The sequence below is a fragment of the Bubalus kerabau genome, chromosome 8 (genome assembly GCF_029407905.1).
Source record: "Bubalus kerabau isolate K-KA32 ecotype Philippines breed swamp buffalo chromosome 8, PCC_UOA_SB_1v2, whole genome shotgun sequence".
Classification (NCBI taxonomy): Eukaryota; Metazoa; Chordata; class Mammalia; order Artiodactyla; family Bovidae; genus Bubalus; species Bubalus kerabau.
In genome coordinates this window covers 77,758,697-77,786,320 of record NC_073631.1, presented here as the reverse complement: position 1 = coordinate 77,786,320, position 27,624 = coordinate 77,758,697, and the positions used below count along the sequence as shown (strand labels likewise).

The window sequence follows — 27,624 nt, the reverse complement described above, 5'->3', positions numbered from 1 at the left end:
CCTGTTTGAAATCACTATACATAATTTTTCCAAGTTCAGGCTTTATTGTTGTAACTAAAAAAAAAAAAAGTAAATTAAGGCTAGAATAAAGCACTGTACTCTCAAAACTATCCTAGTGTTATGTATAAAATAAATAATATTTCCTTTCTGTGAACAACCTAATTCAGATTATGTTCTCATTTGTTGAAATTAAAGGTATAATTATTTTGGAAAAGGACAAATATAGATTTTTATAATCTGCAAAAGCATAGGAATTAGTGGGCTTCAAAGTCCCTCTCAATCTTTAAGAGCACGGCAAAGGTGTTGAGGGCAGGGGGCAGAATTTAGGTTTCTATCATTTGGTCTACATGTGAAATCTATTAGTCCTTTCTCATTCAGTTATCCTCAAACGTCATCAGTCCAACAGTAGCCTCCTTCTATGACTTTCTGCTTTTCTTCTTTCCTTCTCAAAGATCCCCTATTTTCTAACAATAAATACTGGCCAAGAGATTTATAGCAGTTAGTACAAAATTAACTCTACTTTATCAGAAGAGTCTAACCCTAGAATTGTTTGATTTTATTTTTCATGATTTTATTTTCAATAGTTTCCCTGATAGCTCAGTTGGTAAAGAATCTGCCTGTAATGCAGAAGACCCCGGTTTGATTCCTCGGTTGGGAAGATCCACTGGAGGAGGGATAGGCTACCCACTCCAGTATTTTTGGGCTTCCCTTGTGGCTCAGCTGTAAAGAATCTTCCTGCGAAGTGGGAGCCCTGGGTTTGATCCCTGGGTTAGGAAGATCCCTTGGAGAAGGGAAAGTATACCCACTCCAGTATTCTGGCCTAGAAAATTCCATGGACTGTATAGTCCATCAGGTCGCAAAGAGTCGGACACGACTGAGCAACTTTCACTTTCCATGTTAATGTCATTCTGTGCCATTTTGTTTAATGAAGGTAGAGATCCTATTATATTCATTCACTTGCTTGCTAAGTTACTTTAGTCGTGTCCAACTCTTTGTGGTGCTATGGACTATAGTCCACCAGGCTCCTGTCTGTGGGACTCTCTAAGCAAGAATACTGGAGTGGGTTGCCATGCCTGCCTCCAAGAGATCTTCCTGACAGGGATTAAACCCGCTTCTCCTGAGGCCTGTGCATTGCAGGCAGATTCTTTACAACTGAGTCACCCAGGAAGCCCATTCACTCACTACTTTTAAGTCTAAGCTTCCATTATGCCTTATCTGCTACTGCAATAGCTAGTTCTATTAAGTTCTTTCCAGATCCACTTATGTCCCACATTAATCCATTTTGTACATTATATGCAAAGAGATATTTTTGAAAAGCAAATTCATCATTTTTATCCTTTGTTAAGCTATAACCTCTTCTAAAGCTATAAAGATCAAATACAGCCTATATGGCCTGTATCATAGATCACCTGCATCTCTAGCCTTAGCTTGATTCCTTCATCCCCTTACGACATGTTCTTTAGACAAACAAATCTACGCCCTGCCACGATGAAGCCTTTGTGTACACACTATTTCCTTTGACTAAAAAGACTCCAACCTCCATTGTCTGTCACCAATTAACTCACATTTACTGTTCATATCTCAGCCCCACAATCACACTTCCTTAAAGAAATCTACAGCAGTCACCTACCTACACTCTTTCAGAACACCCTCTTATATTATACCCTCTTATATTCATTAGTAACTGTATTCACTTCTGTTTACCAATCTTTTTAACTCCAGAACTTATTGTAGTTTCTGGAAATAAATACTTGCTTAATGAAAAAAGAACTGATCTCTGCGTTCCTAGCATTTATCACAGTGTTTGATAAAAGGTAGGGACTCATAAAATAATAACTAAACCAAACAAATGATTATGCAACAGAGAAATAAATGTGACAAAGTATCTAAGTACCAGGAACTTTCCTGAGAGCTATAGAGGTTTCAAAGATTAATGGGAAATCCATATATTCTGTCTGCCAACAATTTTCAAACTAAGGCTACCCAGTTATATTTTATTCATACTCAAAGAAAAATTAGTCTTTAAAATATACCCCCACACACTAAAAAATTTGTACTTACATGCATAATCTGCAATTGCAGGTTTTGCATGAGAAATCTTACTTAGCAAAGAGGATTTTCCAGCATTTGGGAATCTGAAACAAGAAAATAAATTCATATTAATATGTCACAACAAATAACAGCATTTTAAATACTTATCTCTGAATTCCTAACATTTCAAAAAACAGACTTCTTGAGTATTGCTGGAATTAAAAGCAGAATATAAATTTATAATCTTGAAAAACTTGAGGAACAAAATATACTTATAAAAAGGTAAAGATAAATTTATGGTGAACACCAAAGATGTTTCACTACTGACAATCAAGTAACATTAAAAAAAAATGTAGAACAACAAAAGAAACCTCTAGAAAAACAAAAAGAAATTAATAAAAATACCTGCAACTCACTATCTCTAGCCAACATTGACAAAATATTTCTTATATTGTTTTGTGGATTTTTTAAAAAAAACCATTTCATATGGACATTTCACTAGCAAAGTAATGAACCTGATTTAGCTATCATCTAGCTTCAACAAATATTAATACATTCTTAATAACTTTTTAAAAGTTGGTTTATTTAAATAAAAACCTAAATAAGGTCTGGGTATTACAACTAGTTGACGTATCTTTTAAATTTCTCTTAGTACAGGCTCCCTTTCAAACTTGTCTCCCCTTTGCAATTTTATTTTTAAAGAAACTGGGTCATTTGTCCTGTAGTTTCTTTTCCAGTCTGTTTTTTCTGCTGACACACATGATGCCCTTTAACATATTCCTATAAATTGGGAGATATCTGATTAGATTCAGCTTTGATTCCTTTTTTCACTAAAAGGCTACTTATAGTTGGTTGGCCTTCTTTTTAAACTGAATTATATAAGGTAAATGCATTTCAAGGGTACACTGTAATTTACTTACCTAATTTCTTATTATTAGGCATTTAGGTGGTCTCAAATTTTTTTACTGTTATAAATAACATTGCAAAAAATGTGCATACAGCTAGAAAGACATACAGCAACAGTAAGTCATCTTAATATTAAGTGGTGCAACTAACAGACATCTCTTTTTTTCTTTCTGCACTAATTTGTTTCTTTTTGCACTAATTTTCTTTCTGCATTAAATGAGCACTAATTTCTTGTCAAACTTTTTTTTTAAAAAGAATTTCAACACTGATGTGAATATCCTTGAACCTTTACATATACCTTTATTCCTTGAGGTAAATTTCTAGATAAGGAAATATTACATTATATCTGGCTGTTTTAAAGGTTTTTGTTTTATTGCTAAATATCCCTCAAGAAAAGCCTCCAATGGATGAAAGAAAATACTAAGAATGGGAGCCACTTAAAAGGTAATTTCCTAAAATCATTCAGATATTTTCATTAAATTAATTCAACCAATGGGAATGTAAATTGTACAGTCACTATGAAAAACAGTATGGAGATTCCTTAAAAAATTAAAAATAGAACTACCATACGATCCAGCAATTTCACTTCTGGATATTTATAAAAAAAAGTCCCAAAACACTAACTTGATATACGCACCCTTATGTTCACTGCAGCACTATTTATAATAACCAAGATGTGAATGCAATCTAAGGTGTCCATTAAAGGATGAAAGCATACAGAAAAATGTGTGTAGGGGGAGGAGGGTGTAAGGCGGGTAAAAGGGGGTGAAAAAGTAAAGCATCCAACTGTACGGAATTCCCTGGTTAACCATAGGTCTAACCATCCCGTGGTTAGAACTCTGTGCTTTTCAAGGCCAAGGGCCCAGGTTCAGGCCCTGGTTGGGGAACTCTGATCCTGCAAGCTGTGTGGCGCAGCCAAAAAAAAAATCCAGTTGTAAAATAAGTAAGTCATGGAGATGTAATGCACAGCATGGTGATTACAATTAATAATCAGTACTATTTGAAAGTTGTTAAGAGAGTAAAGTTTAAAAATTCTCATCACAAGGAAAAAATTTTTTAAACTACAAGTGGTAACAGATGCTAACTAGACTTACCATGGTGGTGATAAACATATACAAATATCAAATCATTACACTAAATCATTACACCTAAAACTTACGTTATATGTCAAGTGTATCTCAATTTAAAAAATCATCCAACAAATATTGAGCATTGACTTCGGTCAAGCAATATACTAGGCATGAGAAATACAGCAACCAACAGGAAAAATGTTATCCCTGTCTTCACAGCTTTCATTCCAATAATGATCTTTTCTCAAAACTGCCAAATTTTCATTTGGAATAATAGTGTAAATATTTTACGAATATTAACTTGGAATTCTATAAAAATTTTTAAGCTGTTAATGAAGTTCTTTAAACAATCTTCCTTATTAAAACATTTCTACAATAAACAGAATAAAATTACATGAGATTGCTTGACTCATTTCCCCTGGCAAAACAGTATTTTCTTATATCCTATTATACCCAGGCTCTTGTAACTTTTTGAAAAGCAAGTGCAATCATTTTTGCCATGACTGTCACTAGCTGGACTTGCTTATTTCTAATATCCTCATATATTCATAACCATATTAGCACAGAAAAATGCAACTATTTCCAAAGAGATCAAAATATAAGAAGAAAAAGGAAACTAATGATTGAAGAACCAATAACAGATTTTTCTTAAAGTTACCTAATGAAGATTTTACAGGCTAAAGTCCAACCCATGCAAAGATCAGATTTAACCACAGCAGTACAAGTATACTAGTTACACGACAACTTGCTGTCAAGGCTCAGTTCATTCCTGAAGCTGGCTTAAACATTAAGGGGTATCTGCTTATGCTGGTATTCACATTAGTTAACTTTTTAAGAATACTTAGCTAATTAAAAGCACTAGCATACATGTGAAACATTGTGCTCTAAAATCATGATGCTTGATATTAACTAACATGAAGTCCACTTCTGAAAAGCTTAGTTATTTCACTATATGTGGTCTCTAGATCAGCCCTGGGATTTCTTTGGAAGGAATGATGCTAAAGCTGAAACTCCAGTACTTTGGCCACCTCATGCGAAGAGTTGACTCATTGGAAAAGACTCCGATGCTAGGAGGGATTGGGGGCAGGAAGAGAAGGGGACGACAGAGGATGAGATGGCTGGATGGCATCACTGACTTGATGGACGTGAGTCTGAGTGAACTCCAGGAGTTGGTGATGGACAGGGAGGCCTGGCGTGCTGCGATTCATGGGGTGGCAAAGAGTCAGACACAACTGAGCGACTGAACTGAACCGAATAAGTTGACAATATATGATGATAATGATAGCAGCTACCATTCACTCATTGAGAATTCATAAATCCAAGACATCTGTTATGCTGCAAATGTAATCTTACTCAGCAATAACATTTTTAAGGCAGGACTATTGCCATCCTCTATTAAAGAGAAAACAAAGACTTAGAGACATTGTATTCAAGACCATCCATTCGGCCTTTAGAAGATTTGAGATTCTAACACAAACAGTCTCACTTGAGTCTCCCATCACCACCCCACTTTTATTCACTACTCAACCTTGGTATGTTCTTGTTAGGCTAAGGGTATCTCTATGGAAACTGAAACATATTTTCCCAGAAAACGAGAAAGTGAATGGCTGGATTCTCAGTCTTAGCCACAAAATCCTATCCAGTCCATAAAGTTCCTAAAAATATATATTGGGTTGGCCAAAAAGTTCTTTCACAACATAATGTCCTATGGAAAAACCCAAATAAACTTTTTGCTCACCCCAATAGTATTACAGAACCTATGACTCATTACTCTCATAACTATGTTTTATTGAAAAAATTAAATGTGAATAGCAAGCTTTAATGCCAAGAGCTCATCTTTCTCTGTTACAACTTCAGCAGGTATGAGGCCTCTGTGAACTCTAAGCCCCTGCTGGTAAGATTTAGACAGGCATGAAATGAGGTGAGGAGTTCAGAGTGAAGAGTGTGATAAAAAAGCAGTGAGATGTGAGAAGAGGAAGATGAAAAGAGATGAGAAACTATGGGAAGGCAAGGAATGAAGTGGCAGTTGGAATAGAGCAGCAGTTTCTGCTCCCTTTTCCTTAGACCTTCCATCTGACTGTTGTGGAATGTTGCAGTGGAGCTTGGGAGGGGAAGACAGAGGGAGAGGAGACACGCAAAGCTGAGCATTTCCCTTCCTTTATCTGCCTTCTACCTTGCTATCTCCCTCCAGTTGGTGCCAGCACTGCAAACCCTACAGCTAAATAGCACTGTATGATGAAGGTGGAGGCTGGTGAAAGAGAACAACACTGTAAGGTCTGCAGTATTGAGAATGGACAGTTCTTGAACAGGGAGTGAAGGACAGGGGAATGGTCATTACAAGATCCAACATGGTGCTCAACAGTGTGTAAAGCTAATGGCTGAGATCATCTGTACCAGTCTTTAGCCATCTGATTGATGATACTTCAATACCTCTATTAAAACTGTAAGAATATCTTAGTCATTTCCCCCCCTACTCTTTCTTTCTTTCTATGAACTTTTTAAGATGTGGTTTCTTTGGATTCCTAATTTTATTCCTAAGATCCGGTAACATTCTTTTACCCTCTTATACTACTGCATTTGATTGATTTTTCTGCAAAAAGATAGGACACTGAAAGATGAACTTCCCAGGTCGGTAGGTGTCCAATATGCTACTGGAGATTAGTGCTAGTGCTAAGTCACTTCAGTTGTGTCTGATTCTTTGTGACCCCTTGGACTGCAGCCTGCCAGGCTCCTCTGTCCATGGGATTCTCCAGGCAAGAATACTGGAGTGGGTTGCCATTTCCTTCTCCAGGGGATCTTCCCAACCCAGGGATTGAACCTGTGTCTCTTTTGTCTCCTGCATTGGCAGCCAGGTTCTTTATCATTAGCGCCACCTGGGAAGCCCCTTGGGCTTCCCTGGAGGCTCAGATGGTAAAGCGTCTGCCTGCAATGCAGGAGACGCAGGTTCAATCCTTAGGTTGGGAAGATACCCTGGAGAAGGAAACGGCAACCCACTTCAGTACTCTTGCCTGAAAAATTCCATGGACTGAGGAGCCTGGTAGACTACAGTCCATGGGGTCACAAAGAGTCATGGAGAAATAACTCCAGAAAGAATGAAGAGATGGAGCCAAAGCAAAAACAACAACCAGTTGTGGATGTGACTGGTGATGGAAGCAAGGTCTGATGCTATAAAGACAAATACTGCATAGGAACCTGGAATGTTAGGTCCATGAACCAAGGTTAATTGGAAGTGGTCAAACAGGAGATGGCAAGAGTGAATGTCAACATTTTAGGAATCAGTGAACTAAAATGGACTGGAATGGGTGAATTTAACTCAGATGACCATTATATCTACTACTGTGGGCAAGAATCCCTTAGAGGAAATGGAGTAGCCATCATAGTAAACAAAAGAGTCTGGAATGCAGTACCTGGATGCAATCTCAAAAACAACAAAATGATCTCTGTTTGTTTCCAAGGCAAACCATTCAATATCACAGTAATCCAAGTCTATGCCCCGATCAGTAATGCTGAAGAAGCTGAAGTTGAACAGTTCTAGGAAGACCTACAAGACCTTCTAGAACCAACATCCATTCCAGTCATTATAGGGGACTGGAATGCAAATATAGAAACCCAATAAAACACCTGGAGTAATAGGCAAATTTGGCCTTGGGGTACAGAATGAAGCAGGGCAAAGGTTGATAGAATTTTCCCAAGAGAACACACCGGTCATAGCAAACACCCTCTTCCAGAAACATAAGTGAAGACTCTACACATGGACCTCACCAGATGGTCAACACTGAAATCAGATTGGTTATATTCTTTGCAGTCAAAGGTGGAGAAGCTCTATACAGTCAGCAAAAACAAGACCGGGAGCTGACTGTGGCTCAGATCATGAACTCCTTATTGCCAAATTCAGACTCAAATTTAAGAAAGTAGGGGAAAGCACTAGACCATTCAGATCAGATCAGATCAGTCGCTCAGTCGTGTCCAACTCTTTGAGACCATTCAGGTATGACCTAAATCAGATCCCTTACGATTATACAGCGGAAGTGAGAAACAGATTTAAGGGACTAGATCTGATAGAGTGCCTGATGAACTATAGACAGAGATTTGTGACACTGTACATGAGACAGTGATGAAGACCATCCCCAAGAAAAAGAAATGCAAAAAAGCAAAATGGTTGTCTGAGGAGGCCTTACAAATAGCTGTGAAAAGCAGAGGAGAAAAGGAAAGATACAGGCATCTGAATGCAGAGTTCTAAAGAATAGCAAGGAGAGATAAGAAAACCCTCTTCAGTGATCAGTGCAAAGATAGAGGAAAACAATAGAATGGAAAAGACTAGAGATCTCTTCAAGAAGATTAGAGATACCAAGGGAGCATTTCATGCAAAGATGGTCACAAAAAGGACAAATATGGTATGGACCTAACAGAAGCAGAAGATATTAAGAAGATATGGCAAGAATACACAGAAGAACTATACAAGAAAGATCTTCATGACCCAGATAATCACGATGGTGTGATCACTCATCTAGAGCCAGACATTCTGCAATGTGAAGTCAAGTGGGCCTTAGAAAGCATCACTACGAACAAAGCTAGTGGAGGTGATGGAATTCCAGTTGAGCTATTTCAAATCCTAAAAGATAATGCTGTGAAAGTGCTGCACTCAATATGCCAGCAAATTTGGAAAACTCAGCAGTGGCCACAGGACTGGAAAAGGTCCGTGTTCATTCCAATCCCAAAGAAAGGCAATGCCAAAAAATGTTCAAACTACCACACAATTGCACTCATCTCACACGCTAGTAAAGTAATGCTCAAAATTCTCCAAGCCAGGCTTCAGCAGTACATGAACCATGAACTTCCAGATGTTCAAGCTGGTTTTAGAAAAGGCAGAGGAACCAGAGATCAAATTGCCAATATCCGCTGGATCATGGAAAAAGCAAGAGAGTTCCAGAAAAACATCTATTTCTGCTTTATTGACTATGCCAAAGCCTTTGACTGTGTGGATCACAATAAACTCTGGAATATTCTGAAAGAGATGGGAATACCAGATCACCTGATCTGCCTCTTGAGAAATTTGTATGCAGGTCAGGAAGCAACAGTTAGAACTGGACATGGAACAACAGACTGGTTCCAAATAGGAAAAGGAGTATGTCAAGGCTGTATATTGTCACCCTGCTTATTTAACGTATACGCAGAGTACATCATGAGAAACGCTGGGCTGGATGAAACACAAGCTGGGATCAAGATTGCCGGGAGAAATATCAATAACCTCAGATATGCAGATGATACCACCCTCATGGCAAAAAGTGAAGAACTAAGGAGCCTCTTGATGAAAGTGAAAGAGGAGAGTGAAAAAGTTGGCTTAAAGCTCAATATTCAGAAAACTAAGATCACGGCATCTGGTCCCATCACGTCATGGCAAATAGATGGGGCAACAGTGACAGACTTAATTTTTGGGGGGCTCCTAATCACTACAGATGGTGACTGCAGCCATGAACTTAAAAGACACTTACTTCTTGGAAGAAAAGTTATGCCCAACCTAGATAGGATATTGAAAAGCAGAGACATTACTTTGCCAACAAAGGTCTGTCTAGTAAAGGCTATGGTTTTTCCAGTGGTCATGTATGGATGTGAGAGTTGGACTATAAAGAGAGCTGAGTGCTGAAGAATTGATGCTTTTGAACTGTGGTACTGGAGAAGACTCTTGAGAGTCCCTTGGACAGCAAGGATATCCAACCAGTCCATCCTAAAGGAAATCAGTCCTGCATATTCATTGGAAGGACTGATGTTGAAACTGAAACTCCAGTACTTTGGCCACCTGATGCAAAGAACTGAATCATTTGAAAAGACCCCGATACTGGGAAAGATTGAAGGCAAGAGGAGAAAGGGACAACAGAGGATGAGGTTGTTGGATGGCATCACCGACTCAATGGATATGAGTTTGAATAAACTCTGGGAGTTGGTGATGGACAAGGAGGCCTGGCGTGCTGCAGTCCATGGGGTTGCAAAGAGTCAGACACAACTGAGCGACTCAACTGAACTGAACTTGACAAATGAATAGTAACTATGGAACTCTCTATGTTGGCAATATGAAAACTACTACATTTAGCAGCATATTCTTAAAGTACACAAACAACACACAAATTCCACAAATAAATAATGCAGCCCCCACATTACCATTTATATTTATTTCCTTCATGAATTATCTCTCGGAAAGTATAAAAATAAAAATATGAATGATACTTACCCCACCAGGCCTATATCAGCTATAAGTTTTAGATCAAGATGAATTACTCGCTTCTGGCCTTTCAATGGTAAGAAATTTGTAAGTAATTTGCCACCAAGACCTCCTTCCGCTACCAAAAGTCTGTCTTTCTCTTTATTGAGTTCTCCTTAAAAAGAGAGATGAAGATATTTAACACAAAGGTTAATAAGTGGAGCAAATTACTAATGGCACTCTTCTTTCAGATACAGAAGCCAGGAACGTCTACTTTACAAATCTAAAGCACTTAATAACAGAATCAAGTTTCTATTAAAAGTTTGACCCTGGAAAAACACCTTTGCTAGTGGATGGAAAAAGGATAGTTATTTTTTTCAAAACCAAGTAAATATTCTTGTCTTTAAAATAATTTTTAATCTAGTGGCTAATTCTGAACAGCTTTTATATAATGATTTTAAAAGCTGTTTTACAAACTAGCAACTAAAATACTTAACGTTTTTAAAAAAAAATCCTGAAACTCGAGAGGTGCTATTCCTTCAGATCAGATCAGTCGCTCAGTCGTGTCCAACTCTTTGCGATCCCATGAATTGCAGCACGCCAGGCCTCCCTGTCCATCACCAACTCCTGGACTTCACTCAGACTCACGTCCATCAAGTCAGTGATGCCATCCAGCCATCTCATCATCTGTCGTCCCCTTCTCTTCCTGCCCCCAATCCCTCCTAGCATCAGAGTCTCTTCCAATGAGTCAACTCTTCACATGAGGTGGCCAAAGTACTGGAGGTTCAGCTTTAGCATCATTCCTTCCAAAGAAATCCCAGGGCTGATCTCCTTTAGAATGGACTGGTTGGATCTCCTTGCAGTCCAAGGAACTCTCAAGAGTTTTCTCCAACACCACGGTTCAAAAGCATCAATTCTTCAGCGCTCAGCCTTCTTCACAGGCCAACTCTCACATCCATACATGGCCACTGGAAAAACCATAGCCTTGACTAGACGAACCTTTGTTGGCAAAGTAATGTCTCTGCTTTTCAATATGCTATCTAGGTTGGGCATAACTTTCCTTCCAAGGAGTAAGCGTCTTTTAATTTCATGGCTGAAGTCACCATCTGCAGTGATTTTGGAGCCCAGAAAAATAAAGTCTGACACTGTTTCCACTGTTTCCCCATTTATTTCCCATGAAGTGATGGGACCGGATGCCATGATCTTCGTTTTCTGAATGTTGAGCTTTAAGCCAACTTTTTCAGTCTCCACTTTCACCTTCATCAAGAGGCTTTTTAGTTCCTCTTCACTTTCTGCCATAAGGGTGGTGTCATCTGCATATCTGAGGTTATTGATATTTCTCCCGGGGATCTTGATTCCAGCTTGTGTTTCTTCCAGTCCAGTGTTTCTCATGATGTACTCTGCATATAAGTTAAATAAACAGGGTGACAATATACAGCCTTGACGTACTCCTTTTCCTATTTGGAACCAGTCTGTTGTTCCATGTCCAGTTCTAACTGTTGCTTCCTGACCTGCATACAGGTTTCTCAAGAGGCAGATCAGGTGGTCTGGTATTCCCATCTCTTTCAGAATTTTCCACAGTTTATTGTGATCCACACAGTCAAAGGCTTTGGCATAGTCAATAAAGCAGAAATAGATGTTTTTCTGGAACTCTCTTGCTTTTTCCATGATCCAGCGGATACTGGCAATTTGATCTCTGGTTCCTCTGCCTTTTCTAAAACCAGCTTGAACATCAGGAAGTTCACAGTTCATGTATTGCTGAAGCCTGGCTTGGAGAATTTTGAGCATTACTTTACTAGCGTGTGAGATGAGTGCAATTGTGCGGTAGTTTGAGCATTCTTTGGCATTGCCTTTCTTTGGGATTGGAATGAAAACTGACCTTTTCCAGTCCTGTGGCCACTGCTGAGTTTTCCAAATTTGCTGGCATATTGAGTGCAGCACTTTCACAGCATCGTCTTTCAGGATTTGAAATAGCTCAACTGGAATTCTATCACCTCCACTAGCTTTGTTCATAGTGATGCTTTCTAAGGCCCACTTGACTTCACATTGCAGGATGTCTGGCTCTAGATGAGTGATCACACCATCGTGATTATCTGGGTCGTGAAGATCTTTTTTGTACAGTTCTTCTGTGTATTCTTGCCATCTCTTCTTAATATCTGCTATTCCTTACAGCTCTCAATTTTTGAAAATGTGCACATTTCTCACAATTTTATGGGCTTCACACGTGGTGCAATGATAAAGAATCAGCTTGCCAGTCCAGGAGATGTAAGAGACTTGGGTTAGATCCCTGGGTGGAGAAGATCCCCTGGAGAAGGAAATGGCAACCCATTCCAGTATTGTGTCTGGGAAATTCCATGGACAGAGGAGCCTGGCAGACTATAGTCTATAGCGTTGCAAACAACTGGGCACAACTAAGCAGAGCACAGGATTATCATTCACAATATAAGAAGCTACAGTACACTTACCTATAATTTTACCATTTTCATCAGTTACTGAAACACCCACAGGTACAGGAATTTCACAGTCTTTTCCTTTGGAACCTTTCAGTGCACTAACTCTACAAAAAAATAAAGTTAAATTAACATAAAGGAAACCTGCCAGATTAAATGGTTGATGCTTCAAGCAAATTTAATGGTATAGAAAGAAGATAATCAATCTGTTCTTCTAATGCAGATGTTAAGTGGTCAAATAATGAAGAAAAAATAAATATTTATTTGCATTTTAGGCTATTATATCTCAATTAAAATATTAAGTAATTATTTAAGTTACCAAGCTAACTACCAAAACTCATTTTAACTGATAATAAGCTAAAATAATGTATATTTGAAAGAAAGAGATCATTGCAACAACACAAATAAATATGAAAAATCCATTGATGAATAACAAGGTATTTTTAAAAAAATCCCCTCAAATGAGAGTACTAAATTACAGGAGGCTTATATGGCTATTCTTAAACTGCTCAAGAGAGGATAAAGTGGTACAAACTTCTAACTAGTAATTCCACTTCTGGGAATTTATCCAAAAAAAAAAAAAATTAGTGAACAACCATGTAAACTATTATGTGCACAAAGACATGTATTGCATTGTGATAGTAACAGTAAAAAAAAAAAAAATCAATAATTACATAGATGAATGACAAAGTAATTTATGTTCTTTCCAATACTATCAGACTATTCAGGCATTCTTAACAATTTTCTAGGTTACTAAATTTTGTGTTCCTGTTTTTATATCCCCAAATATTATATACAGAGTTAATTACCTTTGCATAAAGACACAGAAAAGTCTTAGAAAAGTAATGAAAAGTTTGATAATGGTTTTTTCTGGTTAGAAGAATTATAAGTATTTCACCTTTTAAAAAATCTATTTATTCCTAATTTCCCTGATTAGGTCAGAACTGCCATACCCATTTTCATGTGCAGGCTCTCAATCATAACACTTGTCACAGTGATAATTTTCTATTGTTGATATATTTGATAAATATTTGCTCTCATACGAGACTACTGTTAGGTTCCAAGGCAGCAGGGAACACAACAGTTTAGATCATCATTTTATCCTAGACATCTAGTATAGTCACTGGCACAAAGTAGATACTCAAGTAACATCAACTGATAGAACTGGATTGACAAAAATTAATGAATTTGAAATATATTAAAGAAAGATTTAAATAGAACATCTCTCTTACTGGGATTATGCTGCAATTTTTAAATGTAAAGACAAGACTCACTTTCATTCTTGTTACTGCTAGTGAATATTCTATTAAGATACTTTATTAAAAACATTTGCCACTTAAATTTCAAAACAATTTTGTAAACAGCTTTTTAAATAACTGAAATGGTATTTGATCATTTTCATAGTTAAGCAAGCATAAACCAATTTACTGAGATTAGATTTCATGATGAACAAAGGCAGTCTTTCAGTAGACATTATTAGATATCTGCAATTAAAATCTTACTCAGTTACCAACATTTTGGAAGTGGTGCTTGAACCAAGACTTGGAAGGGGAGGAAGATTTCTGCCGGATAATCAAGGCAGGAAAGTGAAAGAAAAAAAATACACACACACACACACGATTAGAAGGGAACTAGATATTTGGTGAAATAAGTTATTTTGAGCATAAGCATAGCAGAAGTGGGGTGGAAGACACTGTAGGCCAGATCACAAAGAGCCTGATAGGCTATGTTAAAGAGTTTGAATATTATATTAGAGTGATGGGGAACACTGAAGGATTTTAAATAGCAAGTTACATTAACAAATTTGATGCTACAGAAAAAGCACTGGAGAGATAATTGGATAAAGAATCGATTGGAGGTGATGACTGAGACTGAAGACAGGAGACAATCTGGAGAATACCAAAGGATTTTAGAAATGATAAAGCTCTGAATCTTTCTAGTCTCATCTTCCACTACATTCTGTGTTTTCTGCATACCACCCACACTGGCCTTTTAGTGTCTTTTATTGGTATTTGTCTTCTATCTCTAGGTTTTTCACATTGTTCATATTGTTAGCTTTCACATAATGCTTTTTCCTCTCCTTCACCCAGTTGGCTCTTATTAATCTTTTAGATTTAAGCCTTTACATTCTAAAAATTGCAACACACAAGCACAGTAAATGTTCTTTTTAAATCTTTCTTAACATTTAATGTTATATACCATCTTTAGCTCACCACTGATCTAAACAGAGTAAGTTTGGAATTATAGCAACCTTACTTTTCAAAAGAAATTATAAAATGGTGAAAAATTTTACTTTAGGATGTAAACTGCAGGTTATTTCCCACCTGTAACATCAAAATAGCAAAACAACACCCTGATCTTTAAACTGATTACTAAATTCTAATATAGGGACCTCAAAATTTGCCCTATAAAGACTATTCATAAAATAAAAATGCTCAAAAGAAATTTAAGGGGTTTCTCCAAGGATTTCTTTACAAGTAGAGGACTGCTGGATATTTGCGGCAGGAATATTAGCTGTTGTGGTTGCGGCGGGAAGTTCCTCACTCTGTGTTGCAGGCTGTTTAGCCTGTGTACAGCTCTTAGCCTTTGCTTACACCCATCCCCCAAGCAAGTGCCACATTCCATCGTCTACAATCATGACAAATAAATGTACCCCAACAGGGGCTTCCCTGGTAAAGAACCTGCCTGCCAATGCAGGAGACATGAGTCCAATCCTTGGTCCAGGAAGATTCCCCATGCCATGGAGCAGCTGAGCCCATGCTCCACAACTACCTAGCCTGTGCTCTAGAGCCTGGGAACCACAACTACCGAGTCCACGCGTTCCAGAGCCCGCGCTCTGCAACAAGGCAGGCAACTGCAAGAAGAAGCCCGTGCACCTCCGCTAGACAGCAGCCCCCACTCACTGCAACGAGAGAAAAGCCCATGCAGCAATCAAGACCCAGCATAGCCACAAATAAAGAAAATTATTTTAAAAATATATATACATATAGCCAAACACTTGCTTGGGAAGGGAAAACAAAAAAGGAAGAGACAGCCTAAGCTTTGTATGAAAACCTTCTAAAGAATAACAACAGAATTATACAGGCCTGAGGAATCATAGTCTGTATTTTGAGGGAAGGTTTAAGAATTTTTTTCTTCATTTTTTTTTTACAACGAAAGAAAAAATCCTCATATTTTTAAGGCCAACATAATATGTCCCACAGAAAATAACAGACAATAACAAAAAACAAACAGAAGATCTTGCTTTCACAGAGAGAAAATGAAAACAGAGACAAAAGGAAAACATTCAAGAGACATAGCAGCAAACAGTCTTTAAATCTTAAGCACTGCAGTCGGGTCGAGTAGCCGGGTAACATTCTAGAGAGTTTACTAAAAAGATTGTCAAAGATAATCTCAGAAGAAAACAGTGGAGATTCAGATCATTTTCTGTTTCTATAACGGAACTGTGAAAGAATATAAACATTGCAAGAAAAGGACAAAAGTTTAAAAATTTCAGAACCACCTTAATACTTATCTGTTATTTTAACTAGAGACAAAAATTGTAGATTTTTGCTCAGTTACAAATTCAGGCTATTATTTATTTCAAATTCCAAATACATTTTTATCTTTTAACTTTTTCTTCTTCTGGGAGGAATTCATTTCATAAAATCAAAACCATTCAGTAAATACTTACCGACTGTTTGCTCCTTCTCCAGCCACAAACCGCTTCTGAGGATATTTATCCTTAAGTTGTTTTAAAGTCATTCTGTTATGGGCTACAACCCAGACGTCACCACCTTTTCCACCTTCTCCACCTAAACGAGGGTAGCCCATTCCACCACTTCCTCCCTTGGTGAAAAGTCTCAGGTTATCAATGAAGTTTCCATACTAATAAAGAAAGAGAAAAAAAGAACATTTGTATACCAAACTCTTGAGAGTCTCTTAGACTGCAAGGAGATCCAACCAGTCCATCCTATTGGAAATCAGTCCTGAATATTCATCGGAAGGACTGATGCTGAAGCTGAAGCTCCAATACTTTGGCCACCTGATGTGAAGAATTGACTCATTGGAAAAGACCCTGATGCTGGGAAAGATTGAAGGCAAGAGAAGGGGACGACAGGGTATGAGATGGTTGGATGGCATCACCAACTCGATGGACATGAGTTTGAGTAAATTCTGGTAGTTGATGATGGACAGGGAGGCCTGGCTTGCTGCAGTCCACCGGGTCGTGATGGGTCGGACACGACTGAGCAACTGAACTGAACTGAACTGAACTGATACCATTAAGTGCTTACCAATTTTGAACTCCTTTCTAGTTCTTTGATGCCATTAAAACTCCTAAAAATATAAAAGGTTTTTCTGTATGCCACATTTACTGTTTTTGCTTAGTCTACCTCCTGTCTGATCTCACTTTCCCATATTAACTCTGTTTTTCATTATCAATTGTTGTCCTTCCTAACCTGAAGGTCTGACATTGGCCCACTTTTCAACAGACTTTTTCCCCTGTACTTTCTCAGTCTGTACTAGCAACTATCACCCAGGTGAGATATTCTCTATTCCAATGAGTTGGACATCTCCACCAGATGTAAGCTTAATAGTCTAAAGCAACTGAAACAAGATCTGTATCTTATACTTGAAATCCCTCAAATATATATCTTATGTATTGAAAGGATAACAGTCACCTTTTATGTTATAAAACAAAATCAATTTTTCCTTAGGTAAATTCTGTTCTTCCAATGTTTTCTCAAATAATGAAACTAAAGCTTCTCTACTCATTGAGCTACATATGGGAATCTTTATACCTGTTTCTCTCCCTGAAGCTCTACTATTTTTCCTTTATGGCACAACTACATGCTCTAGTATATTGACCATTAACATTAGCTCCTAACTGGTCTTTCAGCATCTAGTCATTCCTTCCTCAAAACATATTCTGTCTCACTGCCAGAGCTATTTTTCTGAAAATTGATCTGATCTCTAAACATATTTCTCCCTTACTCAAAAACCATTCACAGTTTTCTGTTTACAAAATAAAGTCTAAAATTCTCTGTGCTAGTCAAAGCTTTTAACCTACCCTTCCAGTTTCATTTCCATTCACTCAACCCCTCCTATAGCCTCCTCCTCTTTACTCTATACTACACAATGTACTGTCACTTCTCCATGACATTCTGCTCATGCTGTTTCATCTATTTACAATGTCATTTTTTCTCTTCTATCATAAACCCATCCAAATGTCCTATTTTCTGATGTATTTCTTAATTTCTCAACTTAATATTTACCACTGGCTTAGCTGGGCACTCAGTAATTTTAATTATATATCTATTATTATATACATACATATATGTATGTATATAATGTATATACACATTGTGCAGTCATTTCAGTCGTGTCTGACTCTTTGTGACCCTATGGACTATAGCCCATCAGGCTCCTCTGTCCATGGGATTCACCAGACAAGAATACTGGAGTAGGTTGCCATTAGGCCTCTAGAAATCCTACACTGCATCTAGGGTTTATTTCTGTTTCCCTCACTAAATCAAGAACTTCCTACTGGTCAGATCCTATGTCTTAGCCACCCGGACTATCAAAATTCCTTACAGGGTAATTTCTTATATTCATAATCTTCCCATCTTTTAGTCATTTAGTATATAGTTTTAAGTAGCAAAAACATCTGGGGACTTTTTAAAAAAATACATACACTCACTGACCATTCTGATATACTTTGGAGAAGGGGATGAGACTAGGGTAAACCAGCACATTTATCAAAAGCTCCTTTGGTGATACTGGTAAATCTCAAGTCTAGACTTGAGACTGCAGTGAAAGTTAAAAGCAAAGTTTCAAAGAACAGGTTTTCATTTGAGTATAGAAATATAGTCATGAAACAGTATAGTAAGGGTGGAAGGAATATATAAAACTGAACTTAAGACTGAGCCAGAGCGTTTTTCTCTGAGAGCTTAAGAACTTACTCTTTAGTTCAGTAGGGCTAGATCAGAAATGCATCACAGGTAAGTGAAGAGGTAGATTTCCCTTGTAAAAAAAACATGGACTGGCAGTGACTGCTATGGCAGTAGTTACACAAGCCTTTAATAATATAACCAGCAAAAAAAATAGTCGTTCTTTTTTTTTTTTTGCTTAAGGATTCGTTACCCTAGATACCCCAAGTACTATGCTTCACAAGTCTCTCTTCTGACCACCTATTTTGTGGAAAATAGCTGAATAAAGTAAAACTTCACTAACCACGCCTTTCCTCCGACAGAAATAAAACTCTTGTTTTTAAAGTTCCTTACAATATGTGACATTTTTTACTGCTCTAGATTTATCAAAGATTTAGAACCCAAACATAAAAGGATTATCCCAATCTCGTCCTTAGTAATAATGATCAAACTATGATGCCAGAAGGTTTCAAAAAACATTGCTAGTAAGGATCTTATAGTGGTTTTTAAATCTGAAAGCAACTGCGAATTGTTTACAAAAACGATTCTTAAACCCACAGTGCACAGAACTCTTAGTTTCTCGCAAGAAGGCACGTCAGTTACCTATTTTCGTTTACCGATAAAAAGCGTCTTTAGAAAGTTATTTATAACAATGCATTGAAAGAAAAAATATGTAAAAACAAGTTATAGATATTACTACTTAAAAGAAGGAAAATACGTATTTGAGTCAAAAGAAAAAGTCAAACCTACACTCCACCTATACCATATCGCGTGCCTAACGGCAAGCAAGCATCCCAGCCCTCCATCTCACGTGCACACTATGCCCTGAAAAATCTCAAACCCTGCTCCAAACAACCTTCCTAACAAAGATCGGTGATCACGCCCTTCTTATTACAGGCCAAGCCCGAGTTCTCCAGAGGCTAAAAGGACTAAGAAAAAAAAAAGCAAGAAAGAGGCCCCCAGGAAGAAGGGGAAGGAGGAAAGCGAAAAACCTGCACCCACAGGTGGGGTTAGAGGCACCTGGCCTCGCACATCAGGCTGAGGGGGGGGTACTAGCCACGGACCTTTCTGAACAACACGCAACTGCAGCGCACCATGCCTGCGAAGGGCGAGTATTCCCGCCGGCGGAAGCTGTACTCACAGAAGTACGGCGCTGCCTTTTTACGTCACCGCCGACAACCGCAGCAATTTTGTGTTCGCATGCTTTCCCCCCGCCCCTCGTGCCTGACAGCCATTCATGCCGTAGGCGCGCGCGCGGGCGCGCTCGGAAACATATGCAGGCGCAATGTGATGCCCCACCCCCACCCCTTACGCCGTGCGGAGGTGGAAGGTGGCGCTTTGCGGCAGGCTGAATAAAATGCTGAGGAAAGGTCGAGAGGCAGTGTGACAGGGGACAGTCGGGTGCGAAGTGGTTGTCTCAGGAATATTTTGAATAGGATGGCACTGGAACCTGGGCTGCCTTGGAGGAGTTCTTATGCTGAGGAAACCTCAAGTTACCTCAGTCTCTTCCCCCTCTTCACAGAGTGGGGGAAAAAAAACTCCCACGGACGGTAAAAACTAACGCGTGAAAAACTCTGAAACTCAGCTGGGGATAAAAAACCATTCACTGACCAGCTGAGTAATGTCTAGCAAAAGCTTCCAGGAGATCTTTTACAACTTGGGACCCGACGGTCAGGATCTGAGTTCTATAAGAATTTCATTGCGTTCTGTAGGGAAGGAATCTTGCAACTGTTAGTAGCTTCTAGGTGTGTTCTGTGCTTCAGTCTTGTCAGACTCTTTTCGACCCCATGGACTGTAGCCCGCCAGGCTCCTCTGTCCATGGAATTCTCCAGGCAAGAATACTAGAGTGGGTTGCCATTTCCTCCTCCAAGCTTCTAGGGGTCCATTAGATATTTTGGGTCATTATCCAACTCGTCTGAAGCGAGCCTCAGGAGAGGCAGGACCAGCATAGCGGCGGGGTCGCAGTGCGCCCGGCCACCCGCTCTTCTGCCCTCACGCGAAGAACTGACGTACACAGTCCTGCTGGGCGGCTCTGGATTATTCTCCCAGCCTTATCATCTTTCTGAACTTAAAACAATCCTTCTCCCATTTCTACCCCTAATTTATGACACGATGTAGAAACTATCCCTTCTCTGTGTTGATTCTTTTCCTACTACTGAACCGCTCTCTACTCCCCCATCAATAAAACTATAATTGTCATTTAATTAATCAGGATATTAGGCTGAGAATTCCCTGGGTCCACTGGTGAGGAGCGGCATGCTTTGACTGCAGAAGACCCGGGTTCAATCCCGGGAGGGGGAGATAAGATCCCACAAGCCCAGCAGCACGGCCAAAAAATAAAGGAAACTAGGTTGTTACTACTTGGATGATTAATCTTAATAACGTTTGTGTCCTTTTCGATTATTATTCTTACTAGGTCTTATAATGTCAGAATTATTTTGAGCCCAATCTGTTTATTTTCTAAGGTTTATTTCCTAGTGAACAGAAGCCCAAATTGTTTTCTTTGTCATAACATTTACGTGGGACCATGATAACAGCAAATAAAAATAAATGAGAAATTGATATAAAAACATCTGGAAATACTGGGGAACATTAGGTACTATAATCAAATGAGAAAACATAATATTTTTCTTGAACAAAACACCACCAGAGCCTAAAATATTTATTACAGCTCTGGTTACTAGATAGTGGAAGAAACATGAAATGTAAATTGCTCCCTTGAAATGTGCTGCTGAAATGAACATGAGTTGAAATGACCCAGGGTGTTATCCAGACCTGATGCAGAAGTCATTACTAGCTGAAAGTATTCTGACTTCTGCCGTTGAGTGGATAGAATGCCTTCCGCATGGTTGCTCAGGAGATCAAAGTTTCAGTTCAGTTGCTCAGTCGTGTCCGACTCTTTGCAACCCCATGGACAGCAGCACACCAGGCTTCCCTCTCTATCACCAAACTCCCAGAGCCTACTCTGTGTCCATTGGGTTGGTGATGCCAAACTCGTGTCCATTGGGTTGGTGATGCCATCCAACCATCTCATCCTCTGTCGTCCTCTTCCCTTCCCGCCTTCAATCTTTCCCGGTATCAGGGTCTTTTCTAATGAGTTGGTTCTTCCCATCAGATGGCCAAAGTATTGGAGTTTCAGCTTCAGCATCAGTCCTTCCAATGAGTATTCAGGACTGAAAGTGAAGTTGCTCAGTCGTGTCCGACTCTTTGCGACCCCATGGACTGAAGCCTACCAAGCTCCTCAGTCCATGGAATTTTCCAGGCAAGAATACTGGAGTGGGCTGCCATTTCCATCTCCAGAGGATCTTCCCAACCCAGGGAGTGAACCCCGGTCTCCTGCATTGCAGGCAGACGCTTTACCGTAGTCTGAGCCACCAGGGGAAGTATTCAGGACTGATTTCCTTTAAATTTGACAATGCTAGAGGATTTTGTGTAATAAGCATGATCTTTTCAAATAACCAATTGGCATAAGGTACAATTTGACTTTTTTAATGTTATAAACTAGACTTCTAATAAGTTAATAAGCGTTTTGTTTTAGAATAACTTAAATTTACAAGAAAGTTACAGAGATAGCCCAAAGAGTTCCTGTATACTGTTTACTTAGCTTGATCTAAAGTTAACATCTTGTATAACCATTTGTCAAAACTAGGAAACTAATTTTGGTACAATACTATTATACTATTACCAAACTATACACTTTATTTGATACCACTAGCTTTTCATTGATAACCTTTTTCTGTTCCAGGATCCAATCCTGAACACCATGTTGTATTTTGTAAACACTTAAGTGGCACTGGTGGTAAAGAATCCTCTTGCCGATCCAGGAGACACAAGATACAGCTTTGATCCCTGGAAATGGCAGTCTACGGCAGTATTTTTGCCTGGGAAATCCCATGGACAGAGGAGTCTAGCAGGCTACAGTCCATGAGATTGAAAAGAGACACGACTGAGCACACATGCAAGTGTGGTATATTACTTTAAGCATAAAATGAGCAAATATAATCAAGCAGTCTTATATTTTATAATGCTATTTTATAATCTTTGTCACTTCTCTCTGTTAATGTAGTTATTCAAGAGGTAATTTACCCCAGCATTTTCTGTGATATTAACTTTCTGATACTTTCATCTATAATTTTTGGTATGAATAATATAGGTTAGCAAGATGTAATGATTAAATTGGGTTTGTTGCTGTTGTTCAGAAGAACTATACAAAAAAGATCTTCACGACCCAGATAATCATGATGGTGTGATCATTCACCTAGAGCCAGACATCCTGGAATGTGAAGTCAAGTGGGCCTTAGAAAGCATCACTACAAACAAAGCTAGTGGAGGTGATGGAATTCCAGTTGAACTATTTCAAATCCTGAAAGACGATGCTGTGAAAGTGCTGCACTCAATATGCCAGCAAATTTGGAAAACTCAGCAGTGGCCACAGGACTGGAAAAGGTCAGTTTTCATTCCAATCCCAAAGAAAGGCAATGCCAAAGAATGCTCAAACTACTGCACAATTGCACTCATCTCACACGCTAGTGAAGTAATGCTCAAAATTCTCCAAGCCAGGCTTCAGCAGTACGTGAACCGTGAACTTCCAGATGTTCAAGCTGGTTTTAGAAAAGGCAAAGGAACCAGAGATCAAATTGCCAACATCCGCTGGATCATCGAAAAAGCAAGAGAGTTCCAGAAAAACATCTATTTCTGCTTTATTGACTATGCCAAAGCCTTTGACTGTGTGGATCACAGTAAACTGTGGAAAATTCTGAAAGAGATGGGAATACCAGACCACCTGACCTGCCTCTTGAGAAACCTATATGCAGGTCAGGAAGCAACAGTTAGAACTGGACATGGAACAACAGACTGGTTCCAAATAGGAAAAGGAGTACGTCAAGGCTGTATATTGTCACCCTGCTTATTTAACGTATACGCAGAGTACATCATGAGAAATGCTGGGCTGGAAGAAGCACAAGCTGGAATCAAGATTGCCGGGAGAAATATCAATAACCTCAGATATGCAGATGACACCACCCTTATGGCAGAAAGTGAGGAGGAACTAAAAAGCCTCTTGATGAAAGTGAAAGTGGAGAGTGAAAAAGTTGGCTTAAAGCTCAACATTCAGAAAACGAAGATCATGGCATCCAGTCCCATCACTTCATGGGAAATAGATGGGGAAACAGTGTCAGACTTTAGTTTTTGGGGCTCCAAAATCACTGCAGATGGTGACTGTAGCCATGAAATTAAAAGACGCTTACTCCTTGGAAGAAAAGTTATGACCAACCTAGATAGCATATTAAAAAGCAGAGACACTACTTTGGCAACAAAGGTCTGTCTAGTCAAGGCTATGGTTTTTCCAGTGGTCATGTATGGATGTTAGAGTTGGACTGTGAAGAAAGCTGAGCACCGAAGAATTGATGCTTTTGAACTGTGGTGTTGGAGAAGACTCTTGAGAGTCCCTTGGACTGCAAGGAGATCCAACCAGTCCATTCTAAAGGAGATCAGCCCTGGGATTTCTTTGGAAGGAATGATGCTGAAGCGGAAACTCCAGTACTTTGGCCACCTCATGAGAAGAGTTGACTCATTGGAAAAGACTCTGATGCTGGGAGGGATTGGGGGCAGGAGGAGAAGGAGACGACAGAGGATGAGATGGCTGGATGGCATCACTGACTCGATGGACGTGAGTCTGAGTGAACTCCAGGAGTTGGTGATGGACAGGGAGGCCTGGCGTGCCTGTCGCATGGGGTCGCAAATAGTCGGACACGACTGAGAGACTGAACTGAACTGATGTCATGTCAGCCTCTTTGCGACCCCATGGACTGCAGCACACCAGGCTTCCCTGTCCTTCACTATCTCCCAGAGTTTGCTCAAAATCATGCCCATTGAGACAGTGATACTATCCAACCATCTCATCCTCTGTCGTCCCCTTCTTTTACTTTCAATCTTTCCCAGCATCAGGGTCTTTTCCAGTGAGTCAGCTCTTTGTAGCAGGTGGCCAAAGCTGTATTCGTACTTTAGCTTCAGCTTCAGCATCAGTTCTTCCAATGAATATTCAGGGTCGATTTCCTTTAGGATTGACTGGTTTGATCTCTTCAGTGTCCAAGGGACTCTCAAGAGTCTTCTCCAGCACCATAATTCAAAAGCATAAATTCTTTGGCACTCAGCCTTCTTTCTTTATGGTCCAACTCTCACAACCATACATGACTATTAGAAAAACCATAGCTTTGACTATACAGACCTTTGTTGGCAAAGGGATGTCATTGCTTTTTATGCTGTCTAGGTTTTTTATAACTTTCCTTCCAAGGAGCAATCTTCTTCTAATTTCATGGCTGCAGTCACTGTCTGCAGTTTTTTGGACCCCAAGAAAGTAAAATCTGACACTGCTTCTACTTTTCCCCCTTCTATTTGCCATGAAATGATTAGACTGGATGCCATGATCTTGGTTTTTTAAACGCTGAGTTTTAAGCCAGCTTTTTCACTCTCCTCTTTCACCCTCATCAAAAGGCTCTTTAGTTCTTCATTTTCTGCATGGTATCATCTGCATGTCTGATGTTGTTGATATTTCTCCTGGCAATCTTAATACCAGTTTGGGATTCATGGATGGGATTCATCCATAGCATTTTGCATGACGTACTCTGCATAGAGGTTAAATAAATAGAGTGACAATATACAGCCCTGTGGTACTCCTTTCCCAATTTTTTTTTCCAATTTTGAGTCAGTCAGTTGCTCCGTGTAAAGTTCTGTTCCTTCTTGACCCGCATACAGGTTTCTCAGGATATAGGAGACAGGTAAGGTGGTCTGGTATTCCTGTCTCTATAAGAATTTTCCACAGTTTGTTGTCAGCCACACATCAAAGGCTTTTGCCTTATTAACAAAATGCTTCTTCTCCACAGTTCCTCTTCCAGAGCCACCACAAGGACAAAATGTTGAAATAATTGCTTGTTTTTAGTTCTTAACCCTCATTTCCTGCATTCCTCGACTTCCTTTCTTTTAATCACTTCTTCTTACTACAGGTACTAAGAACCTTTCTGCTGTCCTATCACAGTACCTATCAAAACTGGACCTCTGGCATGGCTTTGATGCCTGCATTTTACAAGCTGATGTGATTTTTAAGTCAGTGTATTGTTCTCAGGGCATTTACTTTTAGTTTTTATCTCTAATATTGTAAAGTAAAAAAAAATTAAATAAATAATACATAAATAAAAATTTTAAAAAAAGAAAAAAAATTGTGAAATGAACAAAAAGCCCTACCTTCTTCTAAAAAATTTCAAACTTGAGTGTGAGAGAGCCTTCCATGGGAGATATATGTGAAAGCAGTGGAGGCTTCTTGGTATCTTTTGTATAAGAGAAGGTAGCAGCTAACATTGTTTCTATAAGATTCAGTCTAACCTTAATTATTTTCTTGATTCTGTAACTCAAGTTAGCAGGTTTCACGAGCTTTCATACCCAAAGAAAATAATATATAACACAAAGGTCTTGTTCACTGTAGTCCTTTATCCGTATGATCTCCAGAGTTTTTCTTTTCCTCTTAAACATACAGATTTGATCATATCACTGAATTCAAGATCCCCTCATGAGCTCAGCATGACTGTTGTGTGCATGTTTCAGATGGGAACATTTATAAAGTTTCTTTCTTGGTCATTCCATCTCTATATCTTATTGACACCTTGATCTTGAAAATACTTTTTTAATGGGAATATGTTGCCATCTCCAATTATGTAGCTATCTACATGTAGTAGATACTACATCTACAGCATCAGTCCTTCCAATGAATATACAGGACTCATTTCCTTTAGGATGGACTGGTTTGATCTCCTGGCAGTCCAAGGGACTCTCAAGAGTCTTCTCCAACACCACAGTTCAAAAGCATCAATTCTTTGGTGCTCAGCTTTCTTTATGGTCCAACTCTCACATCCATACATGACAACTGGAAAAAATATAGCTTTGACTGTACGTACCTTTGTCAGCAAAGTGATGTCTCTGCTTTTAATACACTGTCTAGGTTTGTCATAGCTTTTCTTCCAAGGAGCAAGCGTCTTTTAATTTCATATAACAATTTTTAATTACATATAACAATTTAATTTCATATAATAATTTTTAATTACATATAACAATTACCAAGTTCCTAATTTGTCCCATACACTCAGCTATGTGCTAGAACATTACCATGGTTACTGGAATAACTAAGCAAGAATAATTAAGCATAGTAGTTGTATTAATGAGAGAAAGCAAATTTTAGTGTTAGATACCTGAATTCATAGTGAGTGGAAAAAACTTATTTCTATTGAACAGGATTTTGCTTTGCTTTTAATGCACTCTGTTTTTAATTTAGGGCTTCCCTTGTGGCTCAGCGGGTAAAGAATCTGCCTGCAATGTGGGAGACCTGGATTCGATCCCTGGGCTTTTACTTTGAAGGATATCATTGAAAGTTTATTTTATTGGAAATATATATAAAGAGAAATCCTAAGAAATATTTGAATCATGTTTTTAAGACCCCCATTGTCAACCATTTGTACTGGAGGAAAAAAGTGTTTTAAAGGGCTTCTGCTGTAGTATGAGTCATTGATTGCTCTCTTTTTTTATACTTTCTTTTAATTATCTACAGGTATAAGAATGGCAGTGGCATTATCAGAAGGGCCTTTGATAATGATGCTTAATGCTTGTCCAAAACAAAAGTACTTATGCAGCAGGAAAGTTGGTAGTATACTCAGAGTTCTCATTTACATAAACCATTTCTTTGTTATTGATATTTCATAAAACAGTAACCACTTACTAAGAAATAGAATTCTTAGATAATTTTAATAGTAATTCTTTGTAACATTCTTTACTTGGAAATTTGAGACTACCCAAAATAATAGTGTCCTGCTAGTTGAAAGTTACGTTGTAGTGCTGAACTTTGAGTTACTGTGCAAGATTTTTTTTTTATGCTGTCACTTGTAATATGTTTAGTGAGAATCCTTAGGATTAAAGTTCTGATTACAAATTGTTGTTTAAAAAAATGTAATAGTTTGTAAATCATTGTCCTAGGCATGTGTGTTAGACTATCACTCCGTACATGGTAAGCTACAACTTTG

General features: G+C 38.7%; 1 protein-coding gene across 2 annotated transcripts in view; it reads right to left on the bottom strand.

The window, feature by feature from the left end:
- Positions 1-19,778, bottom strand: part of GTPBP10 (GTP binding protein 10) — a 29,014-nt gene extending 9,236 nt beyond the window's left edge. For both annotated transcript variants that reach the window (XM_055590650.1, XM_055590651.1), the window contains exons 1-6: positions 19,627-19,778; positions 16,327-16,520; positions 12,669-12,760; positions 10,234-10,378; positions 2,062-2,135; positions 2-54 (exon numbers count right to left, since the gene is read on the bottom strand). In XM_055590650.1, coding sequence (XP_055446625.1) covers positions 2-54; positions 2,062-2,135; positions 10,234-10,378; positions 12,669-12,760; positions 16,327-16,520; positions 19,627-19,659 — 591 coding nt within the window. In that variant the 5' untranslated portion in view covers positions 19,660-19,778. The remainder of the gene's footprint in view (position 1; positions 55-2,061; positions 2,136-10,233; positions 10,379-12,668; positions 12,761-16,326; positions 16,521-19,626) is intronic.
- Positions 19,779-27,624: the final 7,846 nt, after the last annotated feature.